Source organism: Aplysia californica, unplaced genomic scaffold (assembly GCF_000002075.1).
Source record: "Aplysia californica isolate F4 #8 unplaced genomic scaffold, AplCal3.0 scaffold00122, whole genome shotgun sequence".
In the NCBI taxonomy this organism is placed as follows: Eukaryota; Metazoa; Mollusca; class Gastropoda; order Aplysiida; family Aplysiidae; genus Aplysia; species Aplysia californica.
This window is the reverse complement of record NW_004797392.1, coordinates 801,832-828,203: the sequence shown is the minus strand read 5'-3', so window position 1 is coordinate 828,203 and position 26,372 is coordinate 801,832. Positions and strand designations below refer to the sequence as shown.

Below are 26,372 nucleotides of genomic sequence, written 5' to 3'. Positions count from 1 at the left end.
ATCTTTCACCGCCCCATTCATAAATAAACTTTATTTAAACTGCTCGATCTACCAGAAAGCTACCTTTATTTTGATTTAGCCTTTATCTGAGCTGAGTGATGTCCCGTGAATGGTTGCCTGTGACAAGAGATTTCTTGACTGTGCCATCGTCCTGTGAGCTCATAAATACAACAGTGGATCTCAAGGATGTTTTCCTTTAACTTTAATGAAATAGATTAGAAGTGATCTTTCCCTGTACAAGTTTATACAAATATCCCGTCCGTGGATCGTTTGTCTGCAGTTTTATAAGTCATGGCTGATAATGCTGGCCACCAGAATGTGAGAGTGGGAGGTGTCCCACTTCCTCTCAAGCCTAAACGAGCTACAATAATACGAGCAGCTGCACCAGTCCTGACAGGTATTAGTTTACTGTAGCTTGGGATTCCCCCCCCAGGAGCATGCAATTTCCATTAGAATTAGAGTCTAGTTTTCCTGAGAGTTGAGAGTAGCCAAGGATGGTTGCAGAACTTAGACGTAGAAAAGTTATGAAAGGGTTTGCAGTTTTACAAGTTTTACTTTTCAAAGACAAAAGCCTTCTCTCTAACTTCTAGCTTATTAGACTTGTTTGTTATTGTGATCTTTCTTCACTCTTTGTTTGTTACACTTTGTTACCTGTACAGGTACCACAGTGTGGCTAGACCTGACCACTACAGATGGCTGCACTTCACTTTTTGTTGACAATTACACTTGTTCCTTCTCCCTTCACTTCACAAGGAAGTGTCTGGTCTGAAGCAGAACTTGATGGGTAGCCTACCCCTTCCTTCCACTAAGCAGCAGTTTCCGTCTCTAGTCCATTTGATCTATTTACGTGGCCAAAGAATCTCAATTGTCTTTTTCTGATGGTTCTGATTATAGATAATAATAATAGATAGCATTTGTATAGCGCATATCCCCGCTCAGCAGCAGGCTCTATGCGCTTTACACTATATTAGATCTTAAATAACCTGCCGTGTGGAGCTCTTCTTTGTTTGTTTTCCTCTCTGTCCATGAGATTCTGAGTGTATTCTCCTTTCAGCGGCCTCCAGTCTTCTCTCTGTGTCTTTGTTTAGAGACCAGCTCTTGCTTCCATACACTAAAGCGTACGAGGGAGTTTACCTCAGCTGAAAACACTATATTCACTAGGCTAGCCGTACTAATAATGATGGCTAGACTGACAAACAGCAAAAAATAGGCAAACTGAATTGTTAATAAATTTTTAGTTTGCAACTCCTAAAGTTAAAGTTTGTATTGGTGATGAAACAAAAAGGTGCCTTTCTGACGATACATCATGTATTTTGAACTTGAATTTATATAATTACTAATCAGACCTGTGTACTCAACTCTACTAGGCTAAGTACGGCTAGACAGCTAGGGTAGCCGTACTTGATAATGATGGTTGACAAATTGTAAATGAAATTTTAGTTTGCAATAATTGCAATACCTTAAGTATTTGAAGTATTTCAGACGAAACAAAAGGTGCCTTACAGACATGCATGTATTTTAAACCTGAATAATTAATTTACTAGATCTAATGAGACCTGTGTACTCAACAGGTTTTTAGTCAATAGGGCGTAACCTAAGTACGTCTAGACTGGCAGGTTAGCCGCACTTACGGACAGCTAGACAGGCAGGCTGCGGCTAGCCTCTTCATTTTCTTTTCAGTTCAACAGCGCAAAGTTAGTGTGATTTTTAACACTTGTCCTGTGCTGAATTTTTATCTCGCCTCCTCTGATGAAAACTTTTTTAAAAAGTTTTGTGGTGCTTTTTTTTCAAAGCATACATTTTATTGTATGTTGATTTTGGGAGATTTTATACTGACAAAATATTAAATATATATAAAATAATATATATATTATAAAATAAATGTTTATAGAGTTATAATAGGTTCTTCTTTTTTTTGTGCATGCCTGATGGACCCAAATTTTATAGACTTCAATGGACAAATTCACGTGACTTCAAAGAAAGGGATTATCTGCAGTCTTAATTCTTGAGCTCTAATGGAATATTGGATTTTTAAAATACTGTAACCAGAGGCTCAGCTTGTCTCAGAGTAACTGCATGACCTGACTTCACACTGATTGAATTACCAGTCTAGATTGTTCTAGATACAATAACATCACAAGAGAAATGAAGAGTTCATTCATGATTCCATCCAAATTGATAACATAAAAAGAGTACAGTGGATTCCACTTGTGTTGAAGTTACTTGAATCTATTTTTGGTTACGCTGAGCTATTTCTAGGTTCCCAGCACTTCCTCTTTGCATTTATTGGAACTAAAAGTCCACGGTTATGTTGAGTTCAACTTAAACTTAAAAATACACTTGAGTTGGAGTGCTTTTTTTACCCTCGGCTGCAAGTATATGACGACAGAATTGACATGTCATGACGCGGTGGAATCAGACGCTCGTCAATTTTTTTACGTGTGGAGTTATTGGTATAATTTTAAAGGTTGTTCATTTGTCTTGCTTATGATGAAACAAATACTCATATATCATGAATAGAAGTGTAGATATTTGCAATTGAAGGACGTAGGGGTCACCAGGTTTCAGAGGTAAAATTTAAGCGAAAAAATGACCGCCAAAGTTGGTTGACTTCCAAAGCTTGAGAGTCCTTTGAAACTGCAATTTACATTTTTGAGCCTTAAATCAACATTGTTCTATAAAATTGACACAGAAATGTGTTTTTAAATGGTCTTTTAAGGTGTTGAGTGAAAAAACAAAAATTCGATAAAAATTGCCAAATGGACAGAGCAATGCCAGTTTATACGATTTCTTTATTTTGAAGAGCACCTGATTCTACCACGATGCCTCACGTATTATTCTAGTGCAACTTTCGTTTGTTTTTTAATTTTCCATTTTTGATTTCCAATATGCCATTTTTATTTTTTAGGAGATCACAGAGCCAGAAGTGTCAACTTTATTTAATCAAAGAGAATCATTTATCTTTCAGGAGTGATGGTAGGTTGGATTTTCTGTTTTTACATATTATTATTCAAGTACTTTCTTATAATTTTGTTTTGAAGGTCCAGCGCCACCACCTCGGCCAGTTCCCGCCCGGTCTGCTCCCGCAACTCCCAGGTCTAGCCCAGCCGAAGCTGTCATTTCTTCCCTTCCAGAAATGGCTAAAAAAACAGGTACCCCTAACAAATACTGGTTGCATCTTGTCTGGGATCTAAGTGTATTTATAGTTAGATTTGAAAAAAATGCTCTTTGAATATATTATTTTTCTTTTTTTTCAGACATCAATCTAATATTGTTGAAATATCTGTAGTTAAGTTTCTTAGTTTGTTCATGTCAACATTTCATTATTTGATTTGTTATTTGTACTGAATTCTTTTAAAGATCCTATTGTGGCATATGGTAAACATCCTCCCACCATCTTTTGAAGCACAGTCACTAAACTGAAACTCTCAGACAACAGATCAACAACACAGTCAATGACATCAACAGTACTTTTTAAAAAATCCCACCAATTGTAACAACCATCCATGTCTTCACAAACTCCGTGTTCACTTTATATTATGCTCTCTGTGTGGAACAGAAAGATACGGACAAGGAGGTAGCTCTACTTCAATGAATTTCTTCATACCATGTCATCTAAAAGCCCTAAAGCCCTTGTTAGTGTGACCCTGCAATAAGTACCTAACCATACAGGAATAAAAAGATAGTGGCCCATTTCTCCCCAGTAACCCAGTTCAGATAAGGATAATTAAATTAAATATTTGAAAGGAGTACCTAAACAACTTAGCTGTCAGTGCCACAGGAAGGGCTTTTTATGCCCTCCGAAAGAAACTAAGCTGGTAAAGACCCAAGACATGAGAGAGCAAATAGTGTTTGTTTCTATTTTCATTTTCACCCAAAACTCATCAAACTGCCTTGCACTACTTCTAAATTTGTGTTGTTTTGTCTTCAGACTTGTACAACCACATTGTGTCATTTTTTTTCAGACCTTCCAAAGAGACCGCCAAGCATTATTGGTGCTGCAAATGGATCCAGTTCATCAGTAAAGGCGAAGCCTGGAGCTGGAAAAAAGTATGTTAATGCTGTGATCGCTAGAACGCATTGTCTCTTTGAAATGATTTTGAAATTTTTTTCTTCTCTATTTTAGGTTCTGTTTCCTCTTTTCTATCATACTAGGGATGTCATTGACATTGTGCCTTTCTTTGTAAATATCATTATGACTCCCAAATTCCATACTGATATAGTATGATGAGCATTGAAACTGGAGTAACCATTTATCTTTTGAAAGCCCAGTTTGATTTTGAATTGATGTATATGTATGGCAGAGTAAATGTGTGAGGTTGAAAAATTTCCATCAAACATAAGTATCTAAAGAATTTCTCTCCGTTGATTCTAGCAGTGTGACTTTGCAACCTTTTCAGAAAAGGAGAGTAGCAGTCTGAGTTTCATCATATAAGCTCATGTTAGGAAAATAAAGTAGGGAGCTTTTTTTTTCTTTATCACTTACAATCTCACCTTCTCTTTTGTTTTGGTGGTTGGTAGATGCTCTGGTGTGGTTTGCTCCTTGTTACTCATCAAACATCTATCTTTCTTGTCTCTCCTTCTAGTAACCCCTCAAATCTTCGGCTCTTTAATGCAAAACTCTAATTAAAAACACATACAATACAATGTAGATTGCCTTAAAGTAAAGGAAGACGATTTTGATGTGTTGTGAGTGATTATTTATTTTATGAGTCAAGTCCTTTCTCTTCTCAGGAAAATTGAAATTACCATTTTGGATGCCAGACCCATGAGCGAGATGGGATTTCGAGATATCAAAGGAGGCCTCAGGTCACGTGAACTGAGCCCAAACTCACCAGCCTTGGAATCAGGGACATGTTCTGCTGGCAGTGAGTCAACAGCATTCTCACCACCTGGTCCTAGCGTGCCGCTCAGACCAAAAGGTTCAAAGCCTTCACGACCCAGTAAGTAGGCTTTTTTTCTTGGTTTCTTTTTTCTTATTAGGGGGGGTGGGGGGGTGTGACTGTCACTGCACATGCTATTTCATCATCATCATCATTGCCTTTCTCACCCTGGATCAGGATATAGGCCACGAACAAACACTTTCTACTTTTCCCGATCCTGGGTTAGCCGCTTGGTGTTATTACATGTCTTCCAACTTACTATTTGCCCTCGTCAAATTGTGTACGCATAGTTGTTATGATTTCATGTATATCATAACATGAGAGTTTGAAAGGAAAATTCTTTTGGTATTGTCTCTTATTTGACTGTAATGAAGTCTTAAAAAATTTTCGGTCTAGTTTCCAACTGTCATATGTAATGTAACGGTTATATTGTTCTATGGATGTTCTGTTCCTAGAATGTTTAGTAAGAGTTGTTTTTTCCTATTTTGACATAAGTCCCGTTTATTGCTCATCTCTAGTCACCATCTTTTTTCACCGCCATTTATTGAAGTACCCGTTTCCTTGATTTTATCCGCTTCAGTGTTTTAATCTGTTCATTTCAGTGTCCATGCCGGCTTCTCAAGTAGCAGCATTAGTTACAAAATCTTTTGAAATGTCAGAGAAGGTTGATCAACAATCCAAGGAGGAACTGCCTCCCTTGCCATTGAAACCGAAGAGACCTACAATCATTAGACCACCACCATCTGTTCCCAAGCAAGGTACTGACTTATTTCGTAATCTTTCTCCTGCGGAAAACTGGACACTGTTGAAAGTTTTTTTTAACAGACAAGCCCTTCTATTTGTGTAAAAAATAGTAAGAATAATTTTTAAAATCTCACTTATACAACACATTTTCTCTAAAAAAGTGCTTTCTCTCTCTCTCTCTCTCTCTCTCTCTCTCTCTCTCTCTCTCTCTCTCTCTTTCTCTCTCTCTCTCTCTGTTTCTCTCTCTCTCTCTCCTTCTCTCCCTCCCTCTCTCCCTCCCTCTCCGTATTTCCCTCTCTTTCTCTCTAATATTTGTGGTTATATTTTACTGTTATCTTTTACCTCTTTTTGGTTTAGGGTCCTTATAAAGTCTAAAATATTTTTTAAAAGATGGTTTCACTTTGGACTTGTAATTCACCTGTTAAAGTTAGATGGTGTTCTCAACAGCCTGTAATTTCTTTCTGTTACGTTTTTGAACTTTTCATTCCTTGTGTAATTTCGAGAGTTACTGACAACATTTGTTGTTTCAACTTAGTGCTCGTTGCACTTACCCTCGGAAAGATGTTATCTGTTACAAAAGTTTTAATGAATTTCTAATATTTTTATGAAAACTAGAGGTTTGGCTTTTAAGCTGTGTTGACTGCAAGGCTGGGAACTAGTGCACAGACATCTTTTTTTTTTTTAAAGAAAGTTTGTGGCAGCTTTATGTGAAAAACTGACTAGAACATGTTAAACGTACTGGCAAACCTTGTTGTACCGCACACGGTACACAACACCCACTGGTTGGCTGCTTGGTAATCTTTCTCCCTTCAGAAAGACATAGAAAAAGGAGAGAAAGAGGATGAGAAGACTCTCTGCTCTAAATACATGTGCATGTACATATGTATATCTCCAAGAAAAAGACATTTTTCAAACCTAGATCACACAGCAGAATCATGTTCCTTAACGTTGAGCAGTCGGGGCTACACAACGAAGAAACCCCCCATTGAACCGCCTGCCACGCTGTTTCGCCAACCTCATGCCTGTTCCAAGGGTGGTGTTATAATGAGGTTTGACTGTACTTAGGATTTCCAAATAATGTACACATGGTGTTGAGAATGAAACATTCGTGAAGTGTATTCTTAGTCTTATTCTTTGGAAATGTAAATTTTTAAAAAGAGTTGAAACCGAAAGTGTCTTTTTATCTAGATTGTACTTCGTGGCGTTTAATGTGAATGTTGTGTCTTCCACAGTCACATCAGATTCAAAGACAGAGGCAGATGTGAATGCAGCTTCTGCAGAAGCGCCTCCTCCAAAGCCATTTAGACCTTCGATGGTGGGGCGGACTCAGATAAATATTGATGAGGGGCACGTCATAAACTCTATCATGTCACAAAGGAACACCAGCTCTAGTGATGGCTCGGGGTCCGCTCTCCTTGATCTGAAGGAAATTGTTTCTGGGGACGTTCCTAGCTCAGATCCTGCCAGACCTGCTCGGCCAGTGAGGCCAACTATCATTCGGCCAAAGTCAAAGTTCCTGTCACCAGAAAAGAGTGAATCAGAGCTAAGTACGTTTTCTGTAGATGCAGGCTGTTTTGTCTTATTTTTTAAAATATATGATATATATGTAGGGATGATTACAGAGGAGTGCGAATTTTAAAAAAAAAGATTTGGACAATGATATTGCAGTTTTCTGCTGAAGGACTTGTGGCATTTTGTCTCTACTTCTGTGAGGTAAGGGTGATTCTACTGATGGTTTTCTACTTTATCATGAAAAGTTTCTACCTAATCCAGAAGTAGAGGGTACCGGTTTCAAGACTAAGTATTTGTTCAGCCACATATTTTTCTTATATATTTATTGTGTTCTAAAAGTACATTGTCTCTTCCATGTATGAAGATGTAGAAGTTGTTTCAAGAAATATGTCCTCTTTTCTGTCCTTTGTCTCCTCAGAATTTAATCTTACTCAAACTTGTTGACACAACTTCAGCTGGCTATTGATTTTAATGTTGCTTTTAAACTGTTATCCATTTTGAAAGGTGAATCGATATTTAGAATGGCCCTTTCATTTTTTCTCCTCTTTCAATTCCCACAAGGTGCTGTGACAGGAGGTGAAAACACAGAAGAGAGAACTTCACCATCTCCTCCAGCTCGGCCTCTTCCCCTGGTTCCTCCACCCCCACATGTTCCTTCTGGTCCGTTGCCGTCCCGACCTACAAACCCAAGACCTCGACCAAGAAGTGCCATGATCTCCACCTCTGAGTCAAAGCCACTGGAGGAATCAACTGATGTAGAGAAGAAAATTTCTCCTGTCCCGTCGCCCCGACCCAGCCCTTCGCCCAGACACCAGGAGAAAGTGACTCGAGAGAGCCATGAAGAACCGAAAGCTTCGCCTCGAGACAGCCATCCTCATGACTCAGTGTTAAGTATGGAGAAACCCAGCATTCATACCGTAAGTTCAGAGTCTAGTCGCTCTCCCAGGAGCCCTGTGTCACCCAACATGTTGAAGAGTCCCCCACCTCGCCCCACTCCTCCAGTCCCATCTGGCCTTGCCGCACCGCCACCACCGCCGCCACGACCCCCCACTGTTAATAAATCACCAAGACCTTCTACACCACAGAGTGTGTCGCCTTCAGCAGTGGCGTCCGTTGAAAGCCCTGAAGATGTCTACGCGACAATTGGGGACACTGAGACTGAAATGTCAGGACATAATGTTTCAGATGAGTCTTTGAGTACTGACCCCTCAACACTTGCTGATAGTCAAAAAAGTGTTGATAAGGGTGCATTAAATCCTAACCCGACAGAAGAGACAAAAGCAGTACTTTCAGAACCTTTCCATGATCCTGAACCTGTTTATGCTACTATCAATAAAGCGAGGAAACCTTCACCAGCTACAATACATAAGACAGATGACGGTGAGTCCGATTCACAATTTCCCTTCAAGGTCAAATTGAGGTCAACAGTGGCTCGTCCTGATGAAGATGTCAACAAAGAGCAAAGTGATCCTGTGATTGCGGAGAAAAGAAATAAAGGAAATAGTGGGAATTCCAATCATGCAGACTCGGACCAACGTCGGACAAGTAAACCTAAACCAAAACCTAAGCCAAAACCGAAGCCCAAACCTAAACCTGCCCTGACACCATCGGGACCAGTGGGAGGCCCTGCGGACATGCCAAGCAGTACAAGTCCCGGTGAAACGTCTTCATCAGCTTCTCCTCTCTCATCTTCTGCTTCTGACAGCAGTAGCCTCTCTGGAGCCAGCCCTCGTGATACTAACCAGGACAGAGTTGTCTCTGAACCGACTGCCGAAAGTCATGTCATAGAATCAGACCAGACCCAGAAACCCGACGAGGCTTTGTCACCAGATCCGGTCAAACCTCATCACCTGTCTGGAAGCCTGCTTGCCAAGTTTGAACAGAATGCCAAGCAGGATGAACCAGAGATGCGCCGTCCTCAGCCCACTGCCCCCAGATTGCCATCGAAGAGACCTGTTACAATTATTGGGGCGCCATCACGTCCACCGGAGCTCCCACCAGAGACTCCTGCCAAAACAGATGTTAAAGAAGCTCCTGCCTCGATAGGGTCGGATGGTTCAAAGTCTGATGCTCCCCCTGTTCCGGTGAAGCGACCAGTTACTTTCATTGGGTTGCCAAAAAAATTACAGTCTTCTCAAGACAATGAGGCCGTCATCTCTAGACAAAATGATGCAGCTTCAGAATCGGCCTCCACACCAACAGCATCACTCAGTGAAGAGAAAAAGAGCTTGAAAAAGTAAGTTTTTGTCAGTTGTTGTGTCAAAGTTTCCCATATTTGCTTGTGCTCTTTACTTATGTGTGTCTTTTTTGTTTCTTAATCTTCTTTTTAAAGGTGTTTTGAGGGTGGTTGGTGGGTGCTATGGTTTGGTTTGCTTCTTCTTTTCTATCAAGCACCTATCGTCCTTTTCTCTCCTTCTTTTCTGTGTTTGTTACTCTCTTGTAACACCTCTAATCTTCAGCCCTTATATGACCTTATTGTGTTGCAAGCGCCATAAAACTCTCACTAAAACTAAAACTGACCTCATTATTTTCCGTCCTATCGCTCCCCCCCCCCCCCCCCCCCCCCCCCCCCCCCCCAACCAGAACTCCACCAACAAGACCTGGACCACCAGCTCTGCGGCCTCCTCCCCCAACGTTGACTAGCGAGGCTGAAGTCCCAGCTCATCCAAGTGATGAGCAACCACCGTCTCAGTCTAACGAACACTCAGACGTATCTCCCAGTGGTCAAACTTTGCACAATCTTACAACGGATGCTACACCAGCTGTAGCTGGCAGCACAGGAGAGCAGCTTGCTTCTCTGCACAACTCACATGGTGATTTCAAAGACAAAGTTGAAGGTATTTTTTTGTTACTTTCTGTTCCGTTCTCACAAATGTAAATCATTTGAAAGTGCAGCTTTGCAGTTCAGTTTGAGATGCTGGCTTTTTTTTTTTCTTTCTTCTTGGCCTTCTTCTCTTTCAGTCAAAATGGGAGACATGAAATGGAAACAAGATTACAAAATTAACATGTTTTGATCCTCTCAAGACAGATGTCCCAAGTTTCAATTGTTGAAACAGGTGGTTGGAGGGCACCACTGGTGGGTCCTGCTTCTTTTCTTTCTCTCGATTGTTTCTGTCTATCTATCTTGCTTCTTTCCTGCAATAATATGAGACTGGTGTTTTGCCAATGTGCCTCTCTTTACTCGAACTCAAAACTCCGTAGTTGAAGCACTGGTACTGAATTTTTTTCTATCTACACAGTGGTGTATAAAGCTGTCGTCAGTACACAATTTATGTATGCCAAAAGAACGTATTGAAAGTGGTCAGATGTTCTTTCTTGCTTTTTTTAATACCCTTTCCATTGTTGCATTGCAGATATTAAGTGGTTGATGGGTGCTATGGTGTGGTTTGTTTCTTCCTTCCTATCAAACATCTATCGTCCTTATCTCTCCTCCTTTTTACTCTCTTGTAACGCCTGTAATCTTTGGTACTTAAACAACCGATTGCGTTACGTGTGGCCTAAAACGCTTTAAAAAAAAATTAAAATTAAAGCCTTGCAAATAGCCTTTCTCTTTTTCTTTTCTGTTAACTATCAGGAGTCCTACTGAAGGCAATTCATCATGCTGTGAGTATTATGTCTAACCACCCTATTTCAAACTTTCAGCTTGTTTTTAAAAAAAATGTATTTGCATTACTTTATTTATGCTTGCATAAAATGGGAGTTATCCTGAGAAATCTCAATTTATTTGCACTTATGTATATTTTTGCTTTTTTACTGGGCTTATTAAAAATGTTATCATGTTTCTACCTTTATTCAGTATTCTCTGATACAGATCACCATCAGTCACGACCAAGTAAGCCGCCCTCTAGACCAAGTGAGCTGCCATCCCGACCTCCTCCTCCGGTGAACACTGGACTAAAGTCTGCAGTGTCTGGGAAACAACGATCTCATAGCTCAAGTTCACAGAGTGAAAGGTGAAGAATGAAACGGCCAAGACTCCTTTAGATGTAGTTGATCAGGCAACTTCTCTTTCGAGAATAGAATAAGTTCTTATTCGACTTTCATACAGAATAGCATTATGGAGATTTTTCTTTGTTTTGCTACAGACATGACTTTAGCTTTGAACGTCATCGTGAATAAAAGGGATAAATAAATAATGAGATTTGACTTCGCTAAGGCTACTCTCAGTAGCTGTTGAAAATATCAGAAGTCATAGTTTCTAGTCTTTAGTCAACATACCAGTAGTTGATGTTGAACAAAGCGGAGGCGGCTTAAGTTGAAGGGGTATTTTTCCCCAGAAGTAGGTAAGAAGAAAAGATGCTCAAATACAGGTCACATAAGATCAAAAGGATGTTGATATTTTTAGTGAACAAAGGAAAAGTTTAAAACAAATTGTCGGCGTATGTAAAACTTTTTTAAGATAATGAAGGAGAAAAACCTGTAATAAAGAAAGAAGGAAACAGACTACCAATTCTGAACGAAGAAGTACAAGCTTCAGTTAAGAAAATGTTCCAAGGATATGCTATAGGATCAGGTAATGTTCCAGTTAACACCTAGGGGACCGACCTCACACTTGATTTTCACTGCTCCTGAACCGGAGCTGACTATGACTGCTTTCTGACTCTGCGAGACATGGGTCACTTTGATATCAATAACTCTGCTTCTAGTAAAGTTATAGATATGAAACTTCACCAAACTGTTTATAATATGTTTACCTATGCCAGAACACATTTTGATTTAAAACAATATGTTTTGAGTCATTTTTGTGTAATCAATTAAGTAATATTAAGCTTTTGTCCAGAGCCAGTTCCTTGATACAGTGCGTAAGATATCCATCTTTGGTTTGTTATGCAGTTCAAAACTCACACAAAGAGGATGGTTTCAAATATCAGAAAGAATACAATAATGAATCTTGCAAATGCTTCACTCTGTTAGAACCACCATAAAGGGGTGCCAGAATTTTTTAAAATCCTTCTCTAGGAACATAACAATTTTGTTTTTCTTTCCGTAAATGTAAATTGTGGACCCTCTAGAGTTTACAATTATTGTATTTCACTTAAGTTTTAGGACAGCACTCTGCTGGCATCCTGAATTTAGTGTCTTAACTTTTGAAATTTTGGATGTACTTTTGTGTTTTTCAGTTCTCCAAATGTAGAGAGCAAAGGAAAACCTCCACCACGCCCGCAGCCAATAAGACCCCCTGCTATGCGGAAACCCGAAGGAAATTCTCGAGGTAGTTTCCATTACATTATAGGGATGAAGATGACGATGTAACTGTTATATGTTAAACGCACTAATTTGGCTCTTCCCCCAAAAATTAATATTCATGGATCTTTTGTATAATTTATATCTCGACATCATGAGGGGTGATAGGATACCAAGAGACCGCTATAACTAAAACAAACATAAAGCAGATCTTCTCTAAGGTGTAAAAACATTTTCAAGAGACACCTGGGTTCTGCTGAGCTAATCTTTAGGATATGAGAAGAATTTGTAGAAGATGGAAGAGTGATGTCAAGATCGACCTCAAAATGAAAGAAATAACTCAAACGGCATTTTTTATATTCCTAAATAGAGACTAGATGAAACAAATCGGTGATCTTCATTTTCGGGGGGGGGGGTTTGCTTTTGCTTAACTTTCTCATTTCTTATAGCGTAATTGGAGTTAACAATTATCAAAGTCTTAGGACTAGTGCAGTAAAGACTTGTTGTCTGTAAAGACTTGGAAAAGAGTGGATAAAAGGTCAAAACATATTCAGACTTTCTGAGATGAATTTCATATCTTCTTAATGGTGTAATTCCAGATTCTCTTGAGACGAAAGATCCACCAGATCAGCCACATGGCATTGCACTGTACGACTACACAGCTTCACAGTCTGATGAATTGTCCTTTACGGTGAGTACAATGGTGTCCACTTAACAGCTACCCAGATAAAAGGCAAACTCCACCTAGTAGCAACCTAAGCTTGCGGAACTGAATTGTCCTATATATGAATACTAACCTTTTTCTCTAACAGCTATTGAAGAGCACATGGGGAAAAACGGATAGAGTCACAAACTGGAAATTGTGAGGGCGTCAATTGTGGACTCGTATCTTCATATTTGTTTGAATGGTGGTTTATTGTTATGTTTGTTAAATGGGAAATCAAACAGCAATAATCAACAAACAGTTGAACAGAAATACAGTTATGAGCCAACAAACGTTCAAAATTGATACCCTCACGATTTTCAGTTTGTGACTGTGTCCATTTTCCCCCTGTGCTCTTCAATTGTTTTTGCCACAAATTAACAATTGTTTATTCTCGTCACAACACCTGGTTGGACCAAAGCGTGCTGAGTACAGAAGCTCAGCTCACACCATCTCACCAAGAGCTACTTTCCCTTCAAGTCGAGAATCTCCTGGCTGGGGGTGGTGGGGGGTGGTGGAATGGAGTCTCAGGGACTCTGCATAACATTACCTCCCTGTGATCAAGCATTGACCTACTTGGAGGGAGAAACATCAAGGCGAACTTTGGCCTCTAATGCTCCCAATGTTTTCATTTTCTCAGCATAACAACAACACTACATCCCATGGTTAGAACTCATACACGTGTGTGTGTGTGCGTATGTATGTGTGTGTGGGTGTGGATGTGTGTGTGTACGTGCGTGTGTGTGTGTGTTTGTGCATGTGCGTCCGTGCGTGCATGTGTGCCCACTGCTGGCTGTAGTTCAGTTGTTTGCTGAAAGTTCGGTGCACGCTTTTTGTTGTTTACTGAGAGTGCTTAGTTTATGAAGAATATTATTTTCAACTAATTGACTACTTATAGGAATTGAAGGATATATACAAGTGAGCCATTTTGTGGGCTCAGGATAAATATTCTGCAAAATGGGGGAGTGATGCAGACCTTAAAGAATTTAAAGTCCTCCCAAAGTTAAAAAATCCTTTTACTAAACAACAGATTTATGAGATAATGAAAGTTCTCATGAAGAAAAATGCTGCTGTTTTTATATCCCATTGAAGTAAATGTTTTTCATTCTGCATTTTTCAGGCACTGTATTTCCATTATTACTATTATTATTATTATTATTGTTATTATTATTATTATTATTATTATTATTATTATTATTATTATTATTCTTGATCTGCTCTTCTGATAAATAGTCCTAACAGGCAGGGTCGGGCACCAGTCCTCTTAAGGATCTAAATTGTGCCAATGAAGAGGTGTAAAAAAACTTTTCTTTTTTTTTAAAATGTGTTTTTTTTAAATTTGGTAAATGGTTATTTCCTGTTTTGGATCTTTTGTTTTCACTGAGAGTGGTGTTCTCCCCCAGCTCATACTTTGAACTGCTCTCTGTCTCTCCTCCTCAGAATGGAACTACCGTGTATCTGCTTCGCCGCATCGATGACCAGTGGTTAGAGGGACGCGTTGGCAACATGTCTGGAATCTTTCCAGAAAATTTTGTGGATGTAATACACCCCCTTCCTCCTCAGGTAAGGTTTTGCCAAGGGTAAGTTCTCGAGACATTTTTCCAGAACCTTGATAGAGTCCGTGCCTTATGGACAGCATGCTAGCAATGAAATATTAGGGAAGTATCATGAAAAAGTTAAATGCGCTCCACAAACTGTCCTTCAAACAGAGTAGAGTATGATATGATATGAGGCGTGCTGACAAAGTGAGTTATTTCTCGCGATATATGAAATGAGATATCGGCCAAAATCGACACTGGCCTCAAATTTGTAGATTTTCAATTGATGCCATTTTCTTCAAGTATAAATTGTTTTTTATTATTTTATATTTATAAATTGTACACACTCCACCAATAAATTTGACATACTTATTTCCATTGGGTTAAAATCTGAGAAGTAACTCAATTTGTCAGCAGGCCTCACATACGTATGCTTCCTAGGAAGCTGAGAATGTTTCTGAGTATTCTGTGGTCTGCTGGGGTAATAATACAGTGTAATGCGCATAGAGCTTGCTGTAGAGAGTGGTTTTGCGCTATACAAATGCTATTTATTATTATTTATTATTATTTACGTATGTCCAGCTGTGGTGAGTTTGAACATAAGGTATCAATGACTTCCTATTCACCTGTCCCCATAACCGTGTTGGTCCATCGGTGTTCCCCTCCTTGCCACAGTAAGCCTCTCCATTTTCCCTGTTCTCTGCTTTGATGTACTATTTACTGAAGAAGTAGATTACTGTCTGGTTTTAAGGTGTCTGTACCATATAATTATGATGAGGGAGGTTTTCCAGGAGTACTTCCTCATAAATTGGGTTTTTCTGAACAGCCAGAAGTCTGCTCAGCATTGGAATTGCTACAAGAATATGCCCTTATTTCAATATCCAAAATTTCCAACAACTTGACCTTTCCCTAGGCACACGCTCATATTGGCCAAAAATGTTCGACCAAGTTCAATAATGATAACATGTCTTTCATCATTTCATACTTATAGATTCTGCAAACTCCAACTATAAATTTGACATTATATATATCTATTTCAGTAGGGCTAAAATCTCTGGAGAAACTCATTTTGTCAGCACACTTAACATTTAAGTGTTCTTTTTGTAGGATTCCAGTGACCAGTCTTCCCCTGACTGTCAGAGAATATCTGATGAATTGCCCATTTCCAAGGCTGTTCTCGTAGAGGAGGATTATAATGGAAACAGCGAACACTTGACTGGACCTCGATGCAGAGCAATTTATGACTTTGAAGGTGAATACTATGGTGGCATTGGTGGTCTAGTGGCTAGGCTCTCAGACTCTCAACTATGAAATTGTAGGTTCCAATCCCATCAGGGGCTCAACATTGAGTCCTTTAGAAAGGCACTTTACATGAATTTTCCTCACTCCGTCTAGGTGGGAATGGCTACCAGCTGAAGAGAGTGAGAGATCTTATCAGTTTGTTAGTGTTTGAGTATGTGCAATTGGCAGCTTGTACTCTGTACTTTCTGGGAAGCTTGGATTGTTTTTGAGTGTTCTGGGGTCTGCTGGGGTAATCATAGTTGTAAAGCACATAGTGCTTGTTGTAGAGCATGAATAGTCGTTACATAAAAATACAGTTATTATTATTATTTTTATTAATCTATGTTACATTTCTTCTTCTTCTTCTTCTTCTTCTTCTTCTTCTTCTTCTTCTTCTTCTTCTTCTTCTTCTTCTTCTTCTTCTTCTTCTTCTTCTTCTTCTCCTCCTCCTCCTCCTCCTCCTCCTCCTCCTCCTCCTCCTCCTCCTCCTTATTATTATTATTGTTATAATGGCAGAAGAAAGCTGCAGGTCTTTGAAGTTTAATGAGAGATTTTCAGATTAAAGGCAATGGAAAATACTCAATAGTAACTGAAATGTCTCACTCTCTGATGTCTCATTGTACCAGTTGGTTTACCAATGCCATTATAACAGAGGTTGTGTCATAGATTATTTTTCAAATTGTCAATTGGCGGGTGCTCTGATGTGGTTTGCTCCTTCTTTCTATTTAGTATCATACATCTATTGTGTTTATCTTTCCTTTTTTTTTCTTTTTTACTTTACTCTCTTGTAGTACCTCTATTCTTCAGCACCTATTTGACCTTCTATCTGTGTTGCAAGTGCCGCATACCTCATACTAGAACTGACAAAATAAAAAATCGTCACCCGAAAGTCCTTCCTTAGAATGTACAAGACATTGCCTGTGAGCAACTTTTTCTTCCTCTTCTTCTTCAATTTTGATGAAAGTCAGATAGTTCGGCGATGCGCATAAACTGTACTATTGGCTTTAGATCCTTTAGGCTGTGTGAGTGTGTTTATATCGTTTTTTAAAAATTTTATGCACCTTTTTCTTTGTCCTCTCTCAATCGATGAATAAGATATATTAGAAATGTGAAATCATTACGATAATGTAAGGATTTAGTGACTTTTATACATTTTGGTGATTTGGATAACTTTAGATTATTTACGTAGGTGGTTGGCAGGTGCTGTGGTGTGGTTTGCTCCTTCTTTCCCATCAAAGTCAGACATCTGTCATCATTATCTTTCCTCTTTCTGTTTTGTGTTTGATACTCTCTTTTAAACCTCTAATCTTTGGCACTTATATGACCTTATTGTGTTGCAAGTGCCATAAAAGACTTACTCTTCTTCTTCTTCTTTGCTCTTCATGGTAGATTAGATGGTAAGGGCTTAGGTGTTGATGAACTCCGCTTACTAAAACAAGACTATTTACGCATACTTTTGCTTCTGATTTTCTTCTTGCGGGGAACATCTTCAGGAGAGGGAGATGGAGACCTCACAATCTACACAGGGGACATGATTAAGATTCTGGGCTACACAGGCTCTCAGTCGGAGTGGATAACTGGGGAACTGTGCGGACAGCAAGGCATTTTCCCCAGGGATTTTGTGGAGATTGTGGAGGACTTGCCCGTGGATGAGCCTGGAACTCTTTCATCTAGCTCCCACAGCACAGGGGCGCAGGTGACAATGATTATGAATTGTTTTATTTCAGTATAAATGAGATGGAATTTCCTTTAAAGAGACTTTATTTAGAGCTTTAGAGATTTTTAGTACCAGAATATATATATATATATATATATATATATATTATTACCAGTATTTAATTTGTTTTTGTACGGAGGAGACTTACGCGTACTTTTCAATAGAGAGTCGATTTTTTCACTCTCATTTTGCTGATGCTCTTTTTTTGTAAGTATTATTTGCATGTAAGTTATACTGTCTTGGATGAATGTATAGGGTCCTGGAAGGGTAGATGTTTTACTGTCAATATGTTGCAATATCAAAGTTGGGCTTGTTTCCCCGCTTCATTTTGGTTTTCCTTGTGTAAAAGCTAATGGTTTAAGTTCTAAAGGGCCATGTAATAACAGAAATAGGTCATCAGAAGAATCTTGAAGCAGGAGTTCGGGGAGAAAATTGGGAGAAAACTCATTCATCAAAGTGGTTGCGTTGTAGATTTTGGAATATCTTTCTGGTATGGGAAGCTTTTCAAAGATAAAATCTTTGCTGAAGCTGTCAGTCAAGGACCATAGAATGCGATATCTTATGCACAGTGTAATACAATTTTGTTTTGAAAGTCTCGAGAAAATATTCATGCGTTGCCTTTTGTGGAAGAGTCAGATGAGCTGTCTTGCTGTGTTCCTGCTCTTCTCTGTCAGTAATTGTTGTTTTTGGGTGTAAAAAAAAGTAGTTGCAGGGGTGGTTCATTGAGCAGCCATAAATATTTGTTTGTTAAAATTAAAGTCGTATTTGATATCTTGAGTTATAAGTATTCTGTGTTGTGGGAAATGAATCTCAAAAAAACCTGGATTTGAATGTTGAAAAGTGCCACTCACAAGTCAGCAAATGAAAGACTCTTTTCATGGTATGAATAGGTTAATCAAATGTGGAAAAAGCATTTCGAAAGAAGAAAAGTGTTTTTGATTAATTAATGAGAATATGTGTTACGTTCGTTATCGTCGAAAATATATTATATGTGTATGCAATTACTTCTTTACAGTCCAGTTTGACATTTTGCACTGCTGTGCACGACTATATGGATGCCCCACCAGGAGACCTTGAATTTGTAGCCGGTGATGTCATCGAAGTACTCGAGTTTGTTGGGGAGGACTGGCTGAGCGGTCGCCTACACGGGCGAGAAGGAATGTTTCCCGTGGCCTTCGTATCTATGGAAGCGGTGGAAACTGATGGCAAGCAGAGTGAACCCACTAAAGGTATTTCTTTGTTTTTTCTTTTGTTAGTGTTTGTCCAAGAATTAGTGTGAAAATATCATTCAGCCTTTCAATGTGGGGTTTGTTTTTTTGTTTTTGTTTTTGGGGGGGGGGGGTGTTGTTTTGTTCGGTTTGGTTATAGAAAGAATTTTATGGGTGTTGTTTTGTTCGGTTTGGTTATAGAAAGAATTTTAGGGGGGGGTTTAAAGTACATTTTTGTATTAAAAACAAAACAAAAAAATAGCCTACTTTATTTTGTAAATCTAGTTGTTTTCACCAGTTATAGTATTTTGCAATTTGTGTTAAATTCATTGACAGTGTTCAGGGGAAATTATGTCATTCATTGTTCTCATCTTAATAGTGTTCATACCAACTGAATGATAATAATAATAATTATAAAAATAGACTGCATTTATATAGGCCTCAATTCCATACAAGTATGAGCTCTGAGTGCTTTACATTGATGATAGGATTACTGAGAGTAAAACTTCATACATCATCGTCATCATCATCATCATCATCATCATCATCATCATTGCCTTTTTCACCCTGGATCAGGATATAGGCCACGAACGAACACTTTCCACCTTTCCCTATCCTGGGCGAGTCGCTCGTTGTCACACCATGTCTTCCCACTTTTCTGTACATCCATTTCCGTGACTCTTCTCCTGGTTCATACACGTAGGAAAAAGTATTTCATATAAACAAGGAAACCATTTCGACCACATTAGGAAGAACTTTATCAGCCATATGTTAAAATTATAGTGTCATAAGAACAGCAGTGAAAACAAGACTCATCAGCACCTGCTATCACACTCCAACCTAGTCTTAAACAAATATGTCTGAAGCAATCGCTTAAATGTATTAGGATTTGTTATTTTTCTGAGGTCCTGTTCCAAAGAGTTAAACATTTTTGAACCAAAATATGAAAAACTTCTCTCACCAAAAGATCATAACTTCATTCTAGGGACTCTGAATTTCGTTGTGTGAGTGGATAACCATAAATGTTGGGATGGAACGTACAGTGTTAAAAGCTCAGACACATATATATGATGGAACATTTTGGTCAAACCGATGGCTTTTCTGTTCTTTCAGAAGAGCATCAACCTGTCTTTGGCTTGGCCCTTTTCCCCTTTGAAGCTTCAACAGAGTCTGATCTTTCTTTCAAGGTAGGTTGATCACTGGATGTGTGCATTTTCTTTTTGTCACCATTTATGGGTAAAAATTATGTATCAAAAGCATTGTACAGAAATTGCTATTTTTTTTCTCATAATTGATAATTTTGTCATGGCAAAAGCATTTATTCCCATGATAATGCTATGAAATACCCAATACTCTTTCGCATTCTGTTCAGGATTATTGTATTTTTAAAAGCAGTGTTTGCTTAAAATTTATATTCTTTGACTGTTAACAGTGAATTGAAAAATTCTTCAACAAGATATTCTTTTCTTGGCAGATCCGGATTTTATTTACATTTTAAAGTGTTCTTATCATAGCTGCCACTTTCCCGCTAAATAGTGAAAACTCCGCTTCACCTAGCTTTTCCCGCTACTTTCCTCCCTCCGCTGGACCGCTCTCGGTCGCAAATTGCAATATTTTTTTTCCCCGCGGAAAACACCGAACTGGGAGAGAGACGAAAACGCGGTTTGCGCATGTCCGCCCAGAAGCTTTCTACTTCCGTTCTTCTAGACCTAGCGCTAGTTTCACATTGTTTATCGTTGTGGAGCAACACTGTGACGATCGGGCATCGGGACATTAGCGCGCCGAGTTGTCATTGAAAACGGTGGGAATTTGAGAGAAATTGATGCAGAATGCAAAAATAAAAGGAGCTGGAATGAGAAAGAAGCAGACGGTGTGCGACTTGAAAAGTTCATTAGAAAATTGAACAAGCCGCTTGCTGTGTGCACTTGTTATTTGGTGCGATAAAGAAATCGCGGCACTCCTGTACAATTGCGGTCCCGTTTGTTTACATGACGGCTATTGTGGCTGTGGAAGTGGGTCTAGATCTAGATTCTAGATCTAGATAATCTGTCTCTAGATATAATCTAGGTCTACACATATTTTAGATATCTAGATTCTAGATCTAGATTAGATAGCCTAGGCTATAATTTTAATTCAATTAGATCACTAAATAAGAAACACACTACAGGGGTACTAAGTGCAAACGGGACCGCAATTGTACAGGAGTGCCGAAATCTCTCAGTACTGCGGCAAAGGTTTTGCCTCCCTGATCCAATACTGCTCTACATCGATGTACAAGTTTAAAGTGAAAGAAATCTTTTTATGAGACACCAGCTGGCAACTATCACTGGGTTTTTAGCAAGTCCAAACTGTGTCAAAATGACTCAAATGTTTGTAAGTCAATTTAGTGCCTTTGTTTTTTTGTTTTTTTGTTTTTATTTTTTCAAATACATTTTAATTCAGTTGTCTATGGTTAACGAATATGACAGTTTTCCCTTCCAAAACCGTAGGGTAGATTTTCCGGTATATTGCCTCTGGATCTCACTGGTTTTACTCCGGCCTTCGGAGAGCTCGCGTACGTCTTCGCGTAAATTTCCTCCTTTTTTTGAAATTCCTGAGTGGCAGCTATGTCTTATCATGTTTATCATCTGTTATTTTAAGTGTGTTCTGTTTGTACATTATCAATAATTTGTAGATTAAACATGCATGCATTGTAGACATGTAGACGTGGGTGGTTGGCGGGTGCTCTGGTGTGGTTTGCTCCTTCTTTCCTGTCAAACATCTATCGTCCTTATCTCTCCTCCTTTTTTGTGTATGTTACTCTCTTGGAACTCCTCTAATCTTCGGCACTTTCATGACCTTATTGTGTTGCAAGTGCCGTAATACACTTACTGAAACTAAGACATGTAGACGTAACAATACATACATATATATAACACATACAAACATTGTAGATGCAATTATTTTTCACAATCCAACCAGTTTTTCATAGTCTTCAAAATATTTGGAGGATCTAGAATGATTATAAATGTATTACATAATAGTCCCACTATTTGAAGGAGCTATGATTGTCTTTTGGCTGTTTATGTACATACTGGTGCGTTTTTTTGTGCGTGATATTTTAAAATGTTTTGTGACAGTGTCTAAACATTGCCCAGAAGTTGGTGGTATTTTATTTATATATGATTGTTGCCATAGGGTTTTTAGTTCATGTTTTCAACACATTTTATTCCTTTTGGTCATCTATTTGTGGCAGGAGGGTGACCTCATTGAACTGGAGGAGTTTGTGGACGATGCCGGAGAGTGGCGGTGGGGACAGTTGGATGGAAACAGGGGGATGTTCCCAGCTGCCTTTGTGGAGGTTCAGCAGTAAATATTCCAACACTCGGAACGACTTGCTCTGCTGTTGTGCTGAACCGGTATGACGCTGGCAGTATTGCGTACAGGCATAAGTCATTCTCGGCAACGTTTGAGATACGTCTCTATGCAATACTGCCTGCGATGACTTCCTTTCCCTGCTTCAGTTTTTTTTTTGGGGGGGGGGGGGGGGTTCTAAAGGTTTTGTTGTGGTGTAACACAAGTTACATTTGCTGCCCCTTTTAACTGATGTAAAAAAACCCAACTAGAATAAAATCTGCTCTGCCTGAAGTTCAAGATATGATGTGGTTTAAGTTTAGAACATATTCTTCAAACTGCCTCAAGAATTTCTGATTTGGGTTGTTGTTCTTTTGTTACAAGTTCCTTCAAATAATGTGGTAAAATTTTCAAAAGATGTTTTGGAATCTAAATTGTCTATTGTTAAAAGTATATATATTTCTAGTTTTTTAACGATTTTTCTGATTTGTTTTGTATTGCTGATGTGAGCTATTTTTAAGAGTGAAGCAGGGGTAAGTAGTTTCTTTTCTCTTGTGAGTTTGTTTGCTGATCAGGAACAGGTGAGAGAGCCTGGTGCAAATCCTGAATGTAGAATGTCTCTTGTTACGTTTTACCTGAATTCTCTCACTGTTGTCATGTTCCCTTCAGGAACTGGGTTTGGCCAAATGCCATTGGATGTTGATTCCAGTCCTTAAAGGAAACGAATAATACTTGATATTTATTGTCTTGTTGTTTTCCATAATAAATGATTGTTGATTGTACTGTCATTTAAAGCGTAATTTTGATAAAAGTACACAGAAATAGTTTTTACACAGATAAAAAGAATGATGTACATCCAAAATAAGAGTAATGACTGACTTCCCACGAGATATTTGATACCACATATTCCAGTACAAGTGATTTCAAATCTTGTGTTTGCAGAGTTGATCATACAGATAATTATTTCTGCTTTCCCTGACTTCTTATGATGCACTTTACTCTCTCTGTATTCTTATTATAACATAAATTGTCTCAATGAAAACATCAGTGTTGCATAACCTTAGATCTGATTCACTTTTTAAAAAATGTAATCTTTATATGATTATTTCTTAAAGCAGCATGTTTTGCCATTTATACACTATCTGAATTGTTGAAATAAAATCTTAAATTTTTGTTGGTTATACCAGTGCAGTTTTTATTTTCAAATTTCTACATTTTTCTAAAGTAGAAGTGCAAGCTTTCGATGTAAATTGTGCCTTTGTTGTCTATAGCAAAAAGTCTAGTGGGTTTGAAAGCTCAAACTAAAGCCTCTATTTATATATCTGCATGTTCTCTCGATGATGTGTTGGACCCTTATAAAAAGCTTATTTAAGCTCAGCAAACGTCTTCAACCAATGTGAAAAGCATAACATTACCAAAGTGTGATTGAATTTGAATTTTGAAAGTGCTTTAAAAAAATGGCAATGTTTGTGCTGGTATATTATTGTGAACAGATGTTTTCAACTTAAGGGTAGCTTACAAGTTTTTAACTTTGACATACATTTTATGGCGTTTGTCCACTTGACAAGCGAGAGAATGATATTGATGACATTGAAGTCTTTTGGCTACACAAAGCAAATTTACTGTAATTTGATCAAATGTTTGAAATGTTACAATTTCATGCCGACACTGTTGCTTACTGCTGATACTCTGCTGACTGTTAATCACTGCTTCATACTATGTCATCTGTATGCTGTTGAAGTATTCTAAACCAAGAAAGCAATGTTTCTTAGGAAATAGACAAATTTTACTGTTTCTTCTTTTTAAAATTGCACCCACACTGCCACATCTTTCTCTTTCATCTTGGGAATGGTTGTGACTTCTCTCTTCCTGAGTCTACGATCTTCTACCGTCTGATCCACATTTTAAAATCGATCCCTGTTGAGAGCATGTCCTTTTTGCTGACGTCTTTTTGTCTTTGCCCAAGCTAACCGTTTTCGTCCTTTCATTCTCTTTTTCTCTATTGAGGAGGTCTTTAGGTATTCTTTCATCTTCCATGCAGTGAAAGTGTATGTTGCATGAGAAGTAAACATACAGCGGGATCTCCTGTTCTTTCTCTTGTCTTGCATTATTACTCTAAGCAGAAAATTTGGTCTAAAACATATTTTTATATGTATTCTTTCATCTTTTATAGCAGTTCTTTATTGGAAGATTACATGTCTCATTTTGGCTGCTTTGTTTACTTGAATAGTCTTTCTTGAAAATTGTTAACAGCCACTGCACTGTGCCTTGACAAGTGATGTACAGTCTAGCATACACGTAGAGAAATGTTTGGGACAGGGAAATCTTTTCGTTATGTATAAATTTCACTATGCGTGTGTCTTGAATACAAACATATTCATGTATATGCAGAAATTCAGGAGTGGAAAATCTGTTTACTCTGTGTGTGTTTCGCTACGCATGCTAGACTATAAGTGGAAAATAAATTCAGAGAACTTTGTGTCCAATGAAATCAGCTTCAAAAGAGCCTGAGCTCGATGAAAAGAAAAAAAAAAAAATCCCAGTTTCAAATAATTTATTACAATCAGCAGATACACATTATTTGATAGAGGCCTGAAAACCAGAGGGTGTGAAGTTATTGTTTTGAGATGATTTTTGACAGAGAAAACAGAAGTTCGGAGCAAAGACTGTATTCATGTGTGAGTTATTTATAATTATAACTAACTATTGTCCCTTCTTTAGAATTGAATGGCTGAATACAAAAATGTAGTACTGATGGTCTCTTACTGTACTTCAGATTTAATTGGCACTGAAGTAAAGTTAGATTTATCATTTATACATCGAGGTCTGAGGTTTGAGGCAAACAAAATGGATGAACTGCTATTTCAATATTAGTGTAAAACTGAAAACTGCTGGTCAAGAAGCAGAGAAATACATCGAACATCGTTATTAAATTTCATTCGCTGGGGAATCAACCTATTCTTGTTTCTTGATATTTTGGAAAATGCCATGAAATGTTAAGGCTGTGATGTATTTATCTGAATAACTGTAGATGTTTTACGCCCCTTCTGACATAATTTTGATCAATAAGGAGGCAGGCTGTTTATGTCGGGGCCAACCTGGGCGGAGAGAGATACAGCGTCGTAGCAGACACCAGTAGGCTGTGATATTTGTTTATGGAAAATAGGTCGAATTTTAACCTATCCATACGTCGTGTTTTACTATCGTGTCCATGCGATGTGGGGAACTCTGTGCCACCACTTTCCAAAAAGGAAATTTATTCGTTAATCTGATCCATGCGCTTTGCATAGCAGTCTGTCAAAATGATTTCTTGAGTTTCAAAGAGATCTTCGTACTAGAAGTATTCTAAAATGTGAAGAATACAATTCTGGGAGTACAAAATGACCCCAGGGCGTACGGATAGGGTTAATTCTTGATTTAGATGATTTTGGACATTGCGTTTCAATTTATGAGTAATAAGGGAGGTTTTTAGTTGTTTTTTTTAATGCAGTTTCGTAATGCTTAGTGTGGGTGTATCACATGTACCTAAGCCTTGGTCGTCAAGGGAAGTCTGTTTCCCTCTATAGAGTAATGGAGTGGCCTCCTGAAGTATTTACCCTAGACCTCTCGGCTGTTTAGTGTTTGATATTTTCTTTGAGTCTGAAGAGGAAACTGAACGCTTTGAAAGTGTTATTGAACGTTTTATTATTACATACATATTATGTTGTTTCCTGTAGGCTGTGTGTAAGCTTAAGCAATTTTCGATGTTGTGTGTAAGAATGTCAAAACTTTTGCGGGTTTTGTTAGTCCCAGGTTTGCCATGCATACTTTGTTTTTGAAAGGGCCAGTATACGATTGTATAATACATAAATTCATCAAGACTCGTATGTGGACTCATGGTGTGAAGGAAAGGCATTATGGGCGAGTCTTGAAATATTATTCTTACAACATAATATTATGCTCTCAGTTACCTGCAGGGCAAAATAGAATTTTTAAGTTCCTTTGGTTGGTTGGTGGTGGTGGGCAGGTGCGCCCTGTATTCTTTGGCATTTATATGACGTATTTGTGTCACAAGTGCCGTAAAACTCTTACTGAAACTGATTACTCTGATTAACAGTAAGTAAAGTAAAGTTGTTCCCGTATCCGATCCGGACATTGGGGATTGCCTTCTTAGTGAGACAACTTCGTGGGGCTTCGGCATATTGTGGTAGGGTAGCCAGTTCCTTTCCACTCCGCCTTTACTTCCCCAACTCGAAGTCAGGTACCCATTTTTGACGGGTGGGCAGGAGG

The 26,372-nt window shown here is 38.5% G+C and overlaps 1 protein-coding gene across 1 annotated transcript; it reads left to right on the top strand.

The window, feature by feature from the left end:
• LOC101851727 (SH3 domain-containing protein 19) lies at positions 1-22,285 on the top strand. The gene is made up of 17 exons (XM_013081256.2): positions 1-397; positions 3,042-3,152; positions 3,966-4,050; positions 4,735-4,943; positions 5,486-5,641; positions 6,860-7,174; positions 7,701-9,375; positions 9,723-9,976; positions 10,936-11,092; positions 12,260-12,351; positions 12,923-13,014; positions 14,467-14,589; positions 15,672-15,816; positions 17,339-17,541; positions 18,578-18,791; positions 19,884-19,957; positions 22,006-22,285. Exons 1-17 carry the CDS (start codon positions 292-294, stop codon positions 22,120-22,122), a joined length of 4,128 nt encoding a protein of 1,375 aa, XP_012936710.1. The 5' UTR covers positions 1-291; the 3' UTR covers positions 22,123-22,285.
• The last annotated feature ends 4,087 nt before the right edge of the window (positions 22,286-26,372 follow it).